Source organism: Dermacentor variabilis, chromosome 8 (genome assembly GCF_050947875.1).
Source record: "Dermacentor variabilis isolate Ectoservices chromosome 8, ASM5094787v1, whole genome shotgun sequence".
In the NCBI taxonomy this organism is placed as follows: Eukaryota; Metazoa; Arthropoda; class Arachnida; order Ixodida; family Ixodidae; genus Dermacentor; species Dermacentor variabilis.
This window is the reverse complement of record NC_134575.1, coordinates 169848713-169864272: the sequence shown is the minus strand read 5'-3', so window position 1 is coordinate 169864272 and position 15560 is coordinate 169848713. Positions and strand designations below refer to the sequence as shown.

General features: G+C 47.1%; 1 protein-coding gene across 1 annotated transcript in view; it reads left to right on the top strand.

Annotated features, from left to right (window-relative positions):
* Positions 1-15560, top strand: part of LOC142591628 (protein 5NUC-like) — a 162611-nt gene that overhangs the window by 135691 nt on the left and 11360 nt on the right. Inside the window, exon 4 of the mRNA XM_075703926.1 lies at positions 4027-4233. Coding sequence (XP_075560041.1) covers positions 4027-4233 — 207 coding nt within the window. The remainder of the gene's footprint in view (positions 1-4026; positions 4234-15560) is intronic.

Sequence of the window (15560 nt, the reverse complement as noted above, 5' to 3'; positions counted from 1 at the left end):
AATTAGGTGATGGTGGCTTTGATAAGGAGATGGTCAGCGATGCTGGTTATAGGGCGGCAAATAATGCAGTTGTCTGCTAAAATTTGTGGTCGGGGCGCTAAGTTATTCGGAATATCATCAATATACACTAAACATAGTACCCGCTTAAAAACGCTTACTTGTGGTACGCCGGAAGTGATACATGAAAAGGGCGAAGAAAGATTGTTAACGATTGTAAACTGTTGGCGATTAGAAAGCAAGTGCTGGAACAAAGATAGTGTAAATGAATCTAATCTTAGTGCGGATAACTTTAAAATCAGGCGGCAATGGTCTACGCCATGAAATGCCTTGAAAAAACGTCTATGAAGATGCTATGAATCTAGCATTTACGGTCTGTGTCAGAATGCAAGCCAGTTGGGAATTCTAAAAGCTGTGTTTCACATGACATACCTTTTCGTGAACGTGCACTTATCAGAGAAAAAAAAATTTTTTTATTCAAGAAGGTTGTATACTTGAGAGGAAAATATATGTTCTAGCATTTTACAAGAAATACATGTTAGTAAGATTGCCCGGCAATTCTTTGGCGAATACCTGTCTCCGTGTTTGGATATGGGTACTTTCGCGGCCTTTCAATCTGATGGGAGCTCTCCTGCAGTTAGTGGCTGTCTAAGGATCAGATACAATATTTTGCTAGAAGTCAGATGCGTGTTCTTTATTATTTTGAAGTTAATATCACTGACACCACGGGAGTTAGATAACTTAAGGTTGTTTACAAGAGATACAAACCCCTAGATAGGAATGTCGATGGACGTCATTTATTTATATTCCAAATCGGTAACATCAGTAGGGCGGAGGGATCTTCTGTAGTAAAAATAGATGAAAATTATGTGTTGAAGCATGAAGGACACTCATCGTATAGAAGAGCTACGTAGTGGCTATCATCTAAAGGAATGTTATTAGAGTCACGATTCCGACAGATGATTTGCCAAAACATTTTAGGATCTGCATTCAACAGAGATAGAAGGTCCTGTGAAAAATGCTTATGTATAGCCGAGCACAAAGTGGAGATATAGTTTTTTGAACACTAGTTGTATTTTGCAAGCCGATGATGTGTCAAATAATGTAGCACTCCTGTATACGCGTTTCTTTTTGTTTCGAATTCGCCGAAGAAAATTTGTGAACCATGGGTTCGATTTATCGTAGGATATTTTGATTACTGGGATGTGCTGCTTTAATAATAAGCACAATTTCTCTCGAAAGAGCGCCCAGCTTCTTTCGACAGTTTGATTGTTAAATGAAAGAAGCAATGCATTATTAAAAATGTATGAAGGGCGGCATTAGTTGTAGCATAATCACCTCGATAAATTTTAATTTTTTTTCTACACTGCTATATGGTAACGGAATATTAAGAGTTACTTGGAGCAGATTATGGTCGCTAAAACCATTCATGTACCCGTATCATGTTATTTGTTGAACTGTTCACCAGTTGGTTATTAGCATTAAAACAAAGATGTTTGAACCACGAGTGCGTTGGTTGACAATCTGTGAGAAGTTGCACTGTACGATTAAATTATTGAATTGTAACGACATTCCGCAGGTAGAGGTCAGCTTTGCAACCTCGATCTCCGGGAAAAATTCCTCCAGCAGATAAATCATATCTGCTGGGCAGGGCTTCATTGTAATAGCAATACTATTGCGAGGATTGGTGGCCAATGTTTGGTTTGAATAACGAAGACGGTAACAGGCACGAATTTGTACTTTTGCAGAACGGGTTAGGCAGGTGGCCCAAACCATCGCGAGATTTGAGCCTTGGATAACGTGATAAGATGTCGTCGTTTTTTAAACGCAAAGATGGCGCCATCACCTCGCCTGTCAAAGCGGCTATGCAATTGTATACTGTAGATGCTCGTGAGGGAAAAAAATTCGTTGCCAGAGATGTCTGGATGCATACCTACCCACATTTAGGTGGATGCCATAAAATAAACCCAACCTTCTACACTAACGCTTGGCCGTGGTGCAGATTGTGGACTTCATTGCCACACCTAATATGGGAGTGCGCCAAAAGACCTTATACCATTATTTCACCTTTGGTACTTACCTTACTAAGGGAGCCCTGGGAGGCCATCCTAGCTCTTGCTGACTTCGAGGCCCAGAAGGGCCTCCTGGATCAAGCTGGGCAGGTCGCGATGGCCACTGGAGTATTGGAATAGGGACCGACCCTGCACCGTTCCCTTCCCCTATTTTTTTCTCTCATCAATAACATGCTTATACCTTCTCCTCCGCAGCTAACATTTGCTGAGAATGGCTGTCAGAATCGGAGCCTCCTAGAAAATTTATCGCGCTTTGATATTCGGCTTTGGATGTTAGTAAATGAGAATGATATTGCCGGCTTAATGGAAAAAGGACGTTGTTTTTGACGGTCATGAGTGCACGTGCGCCTCTCATGCTATCTATCCCACAGCACAACATTTTGCGCGGCAACGCTATACGTTGTCGTATCCATGCGCAGCCTATTATTAGATATCTTATACGGCTTGTTTCATGCCTTAGCAAATTTATCGCTTTTGTTCTGGCTTGGCAGGTGGGAAATGTTATGTCTTCGAGTACGAAAAATGATAAGCCTTCAAGCTTACGGGCAGCTGCAAAAACCTGTTCTAAATCTTTAAAGGCGCACTAAAGGCTGATGCTAACTACACGTTGACTGTTTAAGTACCATTCGAGAAAACTCACAACGCTTCTTTCGTCCAAAGAAAAGACTAAGTTTACGAAAAAATTGCAGCTGAAGGGTCCGAATGCCTTTATTGCCTTTCAAAAATGCCGCCACCCTACCAGGGAAGTGGTGACGTTGCATACGCCATCACCACCACCCTTTGCTGCCGTCGGTAGGGTGCAGTCTGTGACTAAAATGCGGCCCGACAGCTGTCGGTGGATTCGCCGGTACAGCTGCTTTTTGGTCAAGTGTCGTAGACCGTTCGGACATCCCTCGACATCGCATGGAAGTTGAACACATAACATTTCTGGTGGAGGCACGGGGTATCGATCCCAGTACCTCTCGGGTGTACCTCGTGTGGAAAGACACAGACGAAAGATGCTATTTACACGCTATTTACACTGGAGCCAGGCAGCCAGGCTGACACTCACTCGTGCCTAGGGCACCGACCAACTTCTTCGTCGTTCTCGCGGCGGCTCGTCTCTTGAGCATCGCTCGATGATATCGTAATATTATTGACACCTTAGATATTCTCGTGTACTAATCTATCACTTTGGCTTGACTTAATGTCTGCCTTTGGTGTCCCTTAAGGAACACGAACTTTGCTATGACAGACTGGTGCTTGTCTGCATTGTATTTGCCTAGTCGACCAACGCGTTCAAACTGTGCACCGGTTGCCTTTATATTCAGCGTTTCCGCGCCACACTTTATTATCTTCAGCTACGATACCGTCACTTCTGAGTCCTTGCGAATACCAAAGACAAGCGAGTTAAGTTGTTGAGGCCTGTCCTCCGTATTGTTGCGCCTTGAAGTGTTGTTACGAGGCGATTAGAATGATCCAGAATATCGGCAGAAACATGCGATCTTTGGCTGAATTGGCCGAATTCTCTGACGACCATTTCGTTGCCCTTTCATCTAGTTTAGAAATTGTGTCTATGACGCCACCAGAAGCGTCAGCCTCAGCCTTGGCCATTATACCAGGCTTGAGCTCAACATCACCAGACAGCACGAGTAACAATTACAGCAATATGCAACACAAATCAGATGAAGTACCCATGCAGTGCTCACTTGGGTACTTCTTGAAGCTGTAAAGGCCACGACACCTTCAGCAAGTAGTAATGGCTGGTCTTAACAGATTAGGCACCAAAGTGGTAGTTAACCTGCCAAAAGCAGCTTGTGTGAATTCGTCATCCCAGATGCAGTGCCTTACTACAAGGTAGGTTTGATGTGGGTTGCAAATGAATGAAGCATATTCTATTTTTGAGCGAACTAGAGAAGTGTATTCCTTTTGAGGAATACTTTTGTGGAAGTTGTGCCATATATTTTCATCTTTCCAGGGATACCTCCAGTGGACGATATTCCGGAAGGACCATATCCTTACGTATACAACCGCACAGGTGCGAATGGCAGCCGCTGTCTTATTGTCCAAGATTATCGCTTCGGAAAATATCTCGGTTTCCTGGATGTCAAGATTGACCGGGAGACGGGAAATATAATAGAATGGTCTGGAAATCCAATTTTGCTTAATCAGAGTTATGATCAAGGTAAGTTTCGGAGAAGTACGCTGCGCAGCCTTGTGCCAATAATATAGTTGTAGCCGCGTACACAATCGCACCTTTCAATGAAAGTATGTTTTGGAATGTTCAAATTTACATGACAGATGCTTCAACACAAACACGTAAGAATAGGACATTACACGGGGCCTCGAAAAAATGATAACACAGAAAGGGGACGAGAATTGGTAGTTCTCCGCGATCTCCACGCAGCACCACAATTTGATTCGTCCTGCCATTCAGCGACCGGCGACAAAAGGTCCGCACCCTGAAAAGGTCCTTCACAAACAAGCCCATACCAATGGTTCTCAGCTGAAAGAACGATCAGCACAACGTAGCTGTAACTAAATCAGTCTTCATCTTAATCGCGTTTTCTATATATTGACACATGTTCTTATTTATCCTTTCCTCGGGAACTGCATTATCACTCAGCGCAAGAAGCGCCGGCACATTTCGAACTTACTGGAATGTTACCGACGCTTTTATTCGTTGTCTGTTCTCACTGAACCTCGTGTAATGTGATCGTATGTACGCCACGAATTATGTAGCACTTTATTGATGATACGCGGGCACCAGCAATTACTCTGGAATCTCCCATGATTCAAGTATAAAAGCCGTGGCATTTGACCCGCAAATTAGATTCCAACGATCGCCGACTGGGTTCGCCGCTATCGTTTTGCTTATTGTGCAGCCTGTATTTTTGGTCGCATGTTCTCCCAATTAAACTCAGTTTCGTCATTCGGGGTTCTTCTACTGTGTTATTTAACGCCACTACTACGTGACAGTATAACTTTGTACATATCCAATGGCGAACACAATGACCTTTGTTTCAACATGTAAACATACCATGGCGCTTATGGCGGTAGCAATAAAAGCATAGCGTACAGCGTGAATCACGCTTGTCAATGCCCGGCCATCTGCTCCGATGGCCTCTTTCCCATTTCATCGCGGCCCCCTCACCCTCTTGACCAGCAACCATGCGCATGCGCAGGCCGGATTGATCCTTCTACCTTCCACTGCTGCGGGCGAAGTAGTGTGAACCATCGCTACTAGATGACGCCACCGCCCCGCAGCCCAGTGTGAGATATTAAGCGATAACGCCCAATCAGCAGCAGGCGGCAGCCACGGTCAGGAGAGTCCAGGGCTGGTTCGCAATGCACGCATCGCTTTAAAACCTTTAACAATTGTTACATTACTACACCTTACCAACTGCCCAGTTGACGATTATTCCGGAAGTACAGAGGAATAAGAAAAGTTATAGCACTTATTACATGTGATCCACAAAGAAACGTAGTAGAAGATGAGATCAAACCGCACAAGTAGACAGAAAAAATTCGTGGGAACACAACATTCATATGGAGACGGATTACCCGCGAAACAGTTCAGGCTACAAACATGGCTGCATACATTATGAAATGATACTTTTTTCATACGGCGCGAAACTACGCCGAGACAAGCGGCGCCGCAGTCGCCGCACCTGCCATGCATCTGCCGCAAACAATGCGCCGGCACGTCCTACGCACGTGACGTTATAACCACAGAGGCGCAGGCCACGTGCGCAGGCACGATCTCCACACTCTTACACCCTCTCGTTATTCGTCAAACAGGATTTAAAAGAAATAAAGCACGTGAAGGCAAACTTGCTATACTAAGTGCACGTTCTTGTATATATGTAGTATTTTTCTTACAACGCCGAATTTATGCGGTTCTATTTGGCCCATGATATTAAACTTATTTTCAAGAGTTCGCGGAAAGCTTGAAGCCTGCTTCGCCTCCGCCGCGGGTCGGCACAGTTTTGCGCTATCTCCGGGATAGGTCCACGCGCCGCGATAGGCACGTAAGCCGGACACGGTAGCCCCCTGGGGCATGCATGCGGGGGATGCATACGGAGGCTAGAGTAAACATCTTCACAGTGAAGGAAAAAAAAGCGGCACGACACACCTCACGATGACTGCATGTCGACGGCAATGCATTAGCAATGAACCAGTATATCTACACAACGTGTTGCCACCGTCGACGCGAGTCATATATGAGGCGTGCACTACAGCGGGATTCCTCTTTCGCGCTTCCGTAGGAACAATCGGTGCGCCAACGGAACCGCAAACCCTGCTCGCGGTCTCCGAAATGTGTGGCGCTCCTGTGCGTGCCAACCCGTGGTGCCAACAATGCCAAACCAGGGTTGCCAGATCACTCCAAGAACAGGTAGCCAAATTGGCCTCCGCAGTGGCCCAAATGTAGCCAAAAGCGAAACATTTTAATAGCCCAAAAGTAGCGAAAAAGCTTTCTCTTTTTGTGAAGTCATTTTCTTAAGCATATTTAATAAATTTTCGGCAAGAATACCTACATATTGGCTCTTCCACCCATGACCACGAATGATCTCCGCGCGCATCGTCACGGAGGCCATGCAGCACGGAAAACAGATGCTGAACTAGCGCACGAATTGCAGGAACGTGTACGTGCAGGCAAATCCATAAGGAAAATGCGGTTCATCATTGCAAATGCACTGTTTTTTTTTTCTAGCGAACAAAAAAGAAAGATCACGAAAAGAACAACGCACAAATAGCACCGCGCAATATACACGCTAAGCAATGGCATGCATTCAGCGTTTAGTATTATTACTTACAGCTGATGATAATTTCGCTTACCACCACAGAATGCACTAAAAGAAAAACTGCAAAAAATTGCAAGACAAAGTTTCACAAAATAGACGGCTGTTGGTACAAAATGTAGTATCATGTATATATATATATATATATATATATATATATATGCTATGATTAAGCATCATGAGCTTGTTGCGAAGTGGAACTGCTTGGTCCTAGATAAATGACAGAGCTGAAACGGGACAAAAATTCTTGGCGCGGTTTAAAATTCTGGCATCAGCCTCCGTTCATGGCCAGGGCAAACTTCACGTAGAAGAAGCATTACCAATGTCTCTTTTGACATTATATTTCAAAGGTCAGTTTTAATGAGCGAGACCTGGCTGGATACTCGTTCGACGGCGGCATTTGATACGGGTAGTGACAAAAACAGAAGGAGGGTTTGGATTTATGTCGGGAATGGATGGCTGTGGTGGTTGTGGAGCAACGATACAGGATATGTTCCACGTTGGCGTTGGAGAAGGCGAAATTCGGGCGGGAAGGGTCAGAGCGAATCGCCACGTACGCGCCAGGCGGCCAGCAGAAAATTCGGCAAAAATTCCCTCGTTCTGACGCCGAGGTCACCCGCGGCGCACCGTCAACGGGATCTAAAAGCATCTCATCCTTAAAACGCAGGACGCCGTAAGCTCACATGTGGAGACAGCAACAGTCTATGTTCGCTGGCGTACACACGCAGGTAGCGTTAGTTCGAGGATGGAGACGTGTTTCCTGAGGACAGCTCTCTAATTAAAATTATCAAGATGCCGCGATCTTTGACCTTTTGACGTCCCTATATGTTATCTTACATAGAACTTGTTAATTTTGATTTTGTAGCAGACGCGCTAAATTTCTTTAACCTGCTGTCGTCTGCAGTTTGATTCCAGCTTTTTTTATTTGTGCTGAACTACTTTACTTTTTTTCACACAAAAAAGAGATGTAGCCCCTAAATAGCTACGCAGCCAAAAAGAAAATTTTCGGGCCATTAATCGGGCTTTTAATTTCGGGCTATAATCGGGCTATTAATAACCCAATCTGGCAATCCTGCGACAAACGCGTCATGAGGCAACCGCGTTCCTCTCTCGCTATTCTTTTCGGACAGGCTGCGCCCTCTAGTGGCGCTGCCGCCAATCCAGTCGTGGTCTCTGAGACGAGAAGCGACGCGCACCGGTGCTTGCGAACGCTGAGAATTGGTCCTTCGCTTGTCGCACATTCAGTGACCCATACGAGTTACCTAAGTTGACGCACGTTTCCTTGGAGAGCGGCACACACCCAGTGCATCCATGGCGCAGCCCGCTAAAGGTTTGGCGTGAAAGAGGTTAATCGAAAAGCAGCCCATAGGCAGTGCATTTGCGGCGCAGCCGGCGAATCCGCCTGGTAGAGGAATCCTTGTGATGTGGGTTCGATTCGGTTCCGCATGGGAGAAATTTAAGGGATCCTTCTCGTCATTGTAATGTAGCGAAGTGACGCAGCCGTGAGATATCAGACGCATCAACTCACCAGGGAGACGGAAGAAGAATGGGGATGAGCTCTGGCAGGGGAAAGTCCAAATCCGCAGGTACGACGACGAGAGTAACATTTAAATAACTAGGTTTATTCACTTGGCATCTGCCGTAAGTTTAAACTGTACAAAAATATTTACAAACAGAACGATGTCATACCCGTCGTCGTCGGCCTGCCTGACCGGCCTGCCTGACCGGCCTGGTCTCCCCTGGTGAAGTTGCGCCGTGTCTGCTGCGGTCTACTTGCTCACCCTAAACTACCCCAAACCAGTCCTTAAATAAGTTTCCCCAGCATCCAAGAGACACTTTTCTCCACCAATGGGCTACTTCGTTACTCCGACCAATCAGGCAAGCCGACATCATCCAATAAGCGGCAGAGTTCAAGGGGTCAAGAAATGGTCGCGTCAACACTCCGTACACAAAAGCACTCTGACCATAACTAATTGGCCTTTGACAGCCGAGCGTGAGAAGACGACGCGACATGTGCAGGTGTGACGTCAGGTGCGGCGGGGGCGGCGGCCGCGCGGCAGCACTGTCCGCGGCGCCGTCGAGGTCATTTGTGTACAAAGGTTTGCCCCGCGTCAAGGACCCCACAAAATTCCCCGAAAGACAGCAAAGAAGGCCGCGTTACATTGCCTTCGCGACAGTAAGGTGGCACATTCACAGTGACGCATGCCTTGTTACCCAAGTCGGCGTCAAAGATGTTCTTTGAAAAGCGGTACCGAGCGCCCGGCACATATCCAGTGGCCCAAGCTGGCCTGAAAGAGGTTCACTGAGACGAGCTGAGACTGAGTGGCGCCTACCTAGTGCTGCAAGTAGGTGTCAGAGTTTTTCGGAACTGCAGTAGTTACCCAGTGCTACAGTGACCCAAGTTGGAGCGTAAAGGCCAAACTAAACGTACGCTTGCCGTTGCGCGAAAGCTTTCGCCCAGGCGTTTCAAGCACGCGCAGATGATGCAGGACAGGTGGTACGGATCGAATCTCGATGCGAGCACAGATATTTTCTCGAGACAAATATCGGGGCTCTGGCTGCTTCAGAAAAATACGAAACTATGCCTACCAAGGCGAAAATAGTGAGCCAAGTGGAAGCACGCTGGTGCGTGTCTTGTAGATTCAAACCGCCATTACTCGCGAGGCACGGGAAACGCAAGCCGCCTGAGCGCGGGCTTTTGCGCGTCGGCACGTGTAAGTGTAGTTTGGCGCGAAGAGGTTCGTTGAAGGGCGTCACTCATGCACACATTGCCACATACTCAGTGACCTAAGCTGGGCCAGTGCTTCGTTTCAAACATTCTTACCTCAGCACAGCAGTTCGATGTGCTACCCACCCGACCATGAACTACACAGTGACGCAGGCAGGCGGGAAAATGGTTAGATAAAAACATAGGTCGATACAAGCTTCAATAGACAGCCCTCCAAAAAGTACGTCAAGTACCCAAACAACGCTAGTGCTTTAAACCGTCCGTATCTTGAAGCCCGAAGATTTAGTGGTTTAATACGTAATTAAATTCAATGCGCTTTGAACATTTGGTTTAGTGATCCGGTAATGAATTATAATGTTATCGCACGGAAAAAAGTTACTTATTGCTAATGCCTGGCTGTCGACGCGTGATAAGGGACGACTGTAACTTATCCGATAAAACGTATCGCACTGTTGTTTTCAATGTTCGCCTAATTGGCATCCGTCAATCCTCCAACACCACGATGCTATGGTGGCCGCCACAGCGGTGCTTGTCCGGTGTATCTTGCCCAGAGTGAGAAACCTTAGTGGTGTATCATTGCACCTAACAAAGCCATGTACGTGTTTTAGAGTTGGGGCCTTAATTCTTGAACATAGCACATGTAATGAAAGCAGAGACAGCATGGTGATGCATGGGTAGAAATGTAAGACTAAGTGATTAGGCGTACAACGCGGCCATTACTCTTTATTCCTCTTCCTCAAAGCGCCACACTTCGTCTTTTGGAGCGCCTTCCTCGCATATTCCTCGTCTAGGTTACACTTTCCCATTTTTCTGGGTCACTTTTCCTGGGGTGATACAAATGAAGTTGCTTATGGCCGCAAGTTTTAGCGGTCAATTAGTGATGTAGCCAACTCTTGCGTGCACCTTGTTCTACCGATGATTTCATTGCTTCCAAAGGGCGAAGAATCGTTACTTCACTGGCCAGCAGTCCTTTCCATACGAGCACGAAGTCTTATAGTCCAACGCCCGGTATATGGCTTTGGCACCGCTTGTCGAAATGAAAATTCATAGCTTTTCTACATGTGTATCGCTCCTCGGATCTTTTGTGACGCTCGGCCAACAGTAACTTCCCTGCAATTCCAAACTCTTTGTCTGCACTTAGCTTTGCAATCTCACCATATGCAGCAAAATAGGCACTACATCTAAGACTACTTGTATGAGTCCAGTTGTGGTGAGCCACAGCCGCTTCTAGGCAACATTTCTTGCAACCATTAAAAGATGGATACATCACCACGAATTGTTTTATATCGTGTGCCGCCTTCTCCGTCATTCCATTTGCTTGTGCGGATAGGGCCCACAATGGCACAGTGTCAAGCCACGGCTCTTTGCCCACTTTTTAAGCTTTCTGTCAAGGAATGCAGGCTCATTATCCGATATTATAAGCTTCAAATTGGAGAATATTCCTCTCTCAAAGAGGGTTATAACACTGTGTCTTTCTTGCCGAGCAGCGCCACAACCATTGTGGTAGATTTATCTATTGCGTCAAGAAATTACTAAGGTTTGATTATGCTTGCACTATTCTTTTATTGGGATAGCAATACGCGAATTGCCGCCGCCAGCATCGCCGTCGCCGTGTGGCTCCGTGCAAAGTTGAAGGGCGATAACACCGAGCCTCGCGCCCTGCGTTGTATGTGCCAGCCAAGGCGGGGGCCGAGGATCTCGGCTTAATCTCATCCCCGCGAAAGAGACAAAAGCGGGCAGGAAACGGGCCAGCTCCCGTCGTGCGGGAGGAACCGAGGGGAGGGGAGAGAGATGGAGACGGTGTTCTACTCTAGCTGCATCTGCGCATGTGGCGGCTGCGCGCGGTGGCCCGGCCGCTTCTTGAGGGCGATCTGCGTGAGGGCAGAGTTTAGGCACGTCGGCGGGTGGTAGTTTTGTGCGGGCTGTCTGTTCTCGGCGCTCACTTTTAGTTGAAGCGAAAGAAAGCACGAATGCTTCTTCGCTCTCTGCAGCAGTCACGTTTCCTCGCGGGAGCGTGTTCGCAGCGAGTTTCTGCGGTCATCGAGTCACGTTCGTTCATGTTTTCTTGTGTGCGCGTGACACCATGCTTGTTAATTTAGTGAGCGTGCCTATGTTTACAAGCTTATACGGCCGACAAAACTACTATCCTTACTTCGTATAGCTGTCCACTCATTCGCCATCGCAATCCATACTTCGTCTTTCGGGTGAAACTGTGACTTCTTTCAATTCTATGAAGCCTACATGTACGAATTCAAAGGGCTTGTCTGAGTGTTCAGGCAACGCAACCTCGTCTGGTCTCGGCCGGTACTTGGATTTGTCTGTCTGGCAGAAGTGGCATGACCTTATATAGTTTTCGATGTCTGTTTTCATGGTTTGCCATCTAAACTTCTGAAAACTCTTGTACGTGCGCAAGAAACCATCGTGGCCGCCGGATTCTGGAGTTTTGCGGTGAAGGCGAAGTATTCTTGACATAAGGGTCTCGCGTACCTTCAACCTGCCGCTTTGAATATCTAGGTCGCCACGTCCTTCCCATAGTTTGGTCATGCTGACCATCTTATGTGGGAGCTCAACTGTCAACCGAGACAATGCACCCGTGTCGGCAAGGGTGGTACCTGAATGATGGCAAAATTTTAAGTAATATTGTTGTAGTTCACTTATGCAGCGAGCAAGTTTTCCTCTTGAACTGAGGTTTTTAGTGCACGAAAAGGGACGAGAGACAGAGGCAAGCGCTGTATCCGCGTCTTGCCTCTGTCTCTCGTCCCTTTTCGTGCGCTAACAACCTCAGTTATGGAATACCAATACGCCCTAACATGCGCTCTTTCCTCTTGGTTTCGACGTGTTCAGGAAGTAAGTCCGTGCTTCATGATCTTTGGGTGCTGTAAAATTTCTTCCTCTGATATGTGACAGAAAGTTGCGCACCGCCACTAAAACAGCCAGGGCCTCGTCTTCGGTCACAGCAAAATTAACTTGAGGAGGGCTGAAGGTATAAGAATAGTAACGTATCACCCCTAGCGGCAGACTCGAGGAAGATCGTGTGTCTTTTTGGTATAAGACTGCCCCAGTACCCTAGTTAGATGCATTGGTATTCATCTCAAATGGCCGGCTGAAGTCCGGTAACGTAAAGATTAGGTCGGATGATATTCGATGTAGGAGCTCCTGCTAGGCTGCGTGGCAGTCTTCAGTTCAGAGAAAGAGAGATCATTTTTTTCTCAGTTCAGTGAAGCAGTTTGCTATCTTAGCACAATTTTGGATAAATACACTGAAGTGAACAGCAAGTTCCAGAAAAACACAGAGAATACAGATCATGTGGCTTCGCCAGCTTCGAGATTCGTTGCACCGACTCTTGTTTGATGCTCTTGGTGGCACAATCAAAACACCCTTCCACGAAAAGCTGTCCGATGCTTGAAGAATTTGCGTTTTTTTTCCTTTATCTTCATATCTTCATCACTAAGCGCTTGCAGAACAGTGGCGAAGTGTTCAGAGTGCTATTTTTCCGATCTCAAGCAGACTATAATATTATCAATATGGTCACAGTCAAAGCCACAAAAGACTTCGACCGACGCTATAGATCTTTTATAAAGCTGTCCTGGCACTTTCTTCGTTATTTTCTTCTGGGGGCCACCCAACATGCCTAGCATGTGGCACCGAATTGGACCGAGTGGCTGTCAGTCATGTTAAAGTCGGGGCATTACTCCTCTCCCTAGAAGCATCGTCTCGATGCGGAACATTGATGCAGTGGAGATTGCCACGGGGATATTGTTAAGGAAGACGTAGGTGGTGAGAGAGGTCTAGAGCTTTGCGGTCAGCGGGAGTAGCATAGCTCCAACCTAGAGACGTGAACGACATTGGACAGACGCAGGCGTTGAGGACGGCGAGCGGTGCCTTCTCCTTCAGGAATCACTTCGTATGTGACGTCGCGGAGTCGTTGAAGGAACTTATAAGGTCCAAAGTAGCGGCGCAAATGTTTCTCCGACCGACTACGCTGGCGGATCGGTGTAGAGACCGATACTTTGTCACCGGGCTGATAAGTGACGTCGCGGCGACGAAGATTGTATCGGTCGGTGTCCTTGTGCTGTTGGTAGTGGTTACGCATTCGTGCGAGCTGGCGCGCCTCATCGGCGCATCGAGCGTATTCGGCAGCATCAGTGACATTAGAAAAGTGGGTGGGTAAAAGCATTGCGTCCAATCTTGTGACAGCTGCCCGGCGATGCACTAAGCGAAAGGGGTGAAGGCGGTAGTTTCTTGAACGTTTTATACGCACTTAACATATGGGAGAACGTCGTCGCAGTTTTTGTAGTCGACGTTAACGTACATGGCAATCATATCGGCGATCGTTCTGTTTAGCCTTTCTGTGAGCCCATTCATCTGGGGATAGTAAGCAGTGGCTTTACGGTGAACTGTACCATTTAGAAGCATGATATCTGCTGAGAGCTGTGCTGTAAATGTTGTGCTCCGGTCGGTTATAACCTCTATTGGAGCACCGTGGCGGATTACGATACCATGTAGAAAGAAGGTGGAAATATCATTATCAGTGCCTCGTGGGAGAGCTCAGGCTTCAATGTAACTTGTAAAGTAGTCTGTGGCAATAGCAATCCAATGGTTACGAGCCCTCCACGTGGGGAATGGTTCAAGAAAATCTATGCCAACCTGTAGAAAATGAATTCGCGGAGGATCCACGGGATGGAGAAGTCCAGCGGGACGCACGGGGGGTGCCTTGCGCCTCTGGCAGTCGCGGCATGTCTTCACGTATTGCTTTACGTCACGACGAAGGTTAGGCCAGAAGTACTTTTGGCGTATCCGTGAAAAAGACCATGCGAATCCCAAGTGGCCCGAAGATGGCTTGTCGTGAGAGGCCCGCAGGATGTCGTTGCATAATGAAGACGGCACTACAAGGATACAGGCGGTTGCGGTCGAGTGAAAACCCAATTTGTAGAGGACGCCATCGCGGAGAAAAAACAAGGATAACTTGCGGAAGAACATACGAGGGGGCTCTGCTCGACGGTTCTCAAGGTAGTCGATGAGAGGCCGCAGTTCTGAATCATCGCGATGTGCTTGCTGATGTCTGATATTGCGATAATTGAAAGAAATGCCTCCGCTTCATCAACGTCGAGTTGCGACGGTTGAAGTGGGTCACGTGGCAGGCAGTCGGCGTCGGTGTGTTTACGCCTGGACTTGAACACTGTCGTCACAATGAATGGTAATCTCTCTGAACTTGAAACGATCGACCGTACAAATATGGTCGGAACTTAGCAATTGCCCACACAACGGCCAAGCATTCCTTCTTCGTCGTGGAATAGTCCCTTTCCGCTGGAGACAAAAGTGCAGCTTGCGAAAGCAATGACGCGCTGGGCTCCATCTTGGCACAGTACGAGGACCACACCAAGGCCAACATTACTGGCATCCGTGTACAACTCGGTGTCACTGTGTTCGTCAAAGTGTCCTAGAACTGGAGGTGGGTGCAGATTTTTCTGGAGTTCACAGAAGGCTTCTTGTTGGTCCTGCTCCCAGACAAACGGAACATTATCCTTTGTTAACCGTTGCAAAGGTTCGGCTATCCGTGAAAGGTAGTCATGAAGTGTCGATAATATGCGCAAAGCTCTAGAAAACGGCGGAGTTCGTGTTTGTTCGAAGGTGTTGGAAACGAAGCAACAGCAATGGTTTTCTCGGGGTCTGGTCGAATGCCTTCCTAGATGACGGCATGGCTTAAAAATTTTAATTCGTCATACCCGAAATGGCATTTTTCAGGCTTTAAAGACAGGCCAGCAGTACGAATTGCGTCAAGAACTGCTTGTAAGCGCTGGAAGTGCTGCTCAAAAGTTTCTGAAAACACAACGATATCATCTAAATAGACAAAGCATGACTGCCACTTGAGGCTTGATAGAATCGTGTCCATTACGCGCTGAGAAGTAGCAGGCGCATAGCACAATCCGAAAGGAAAGAACTTGAATTCCTAGAGTCCGTCAGGCGTAATAAATGCGGTTT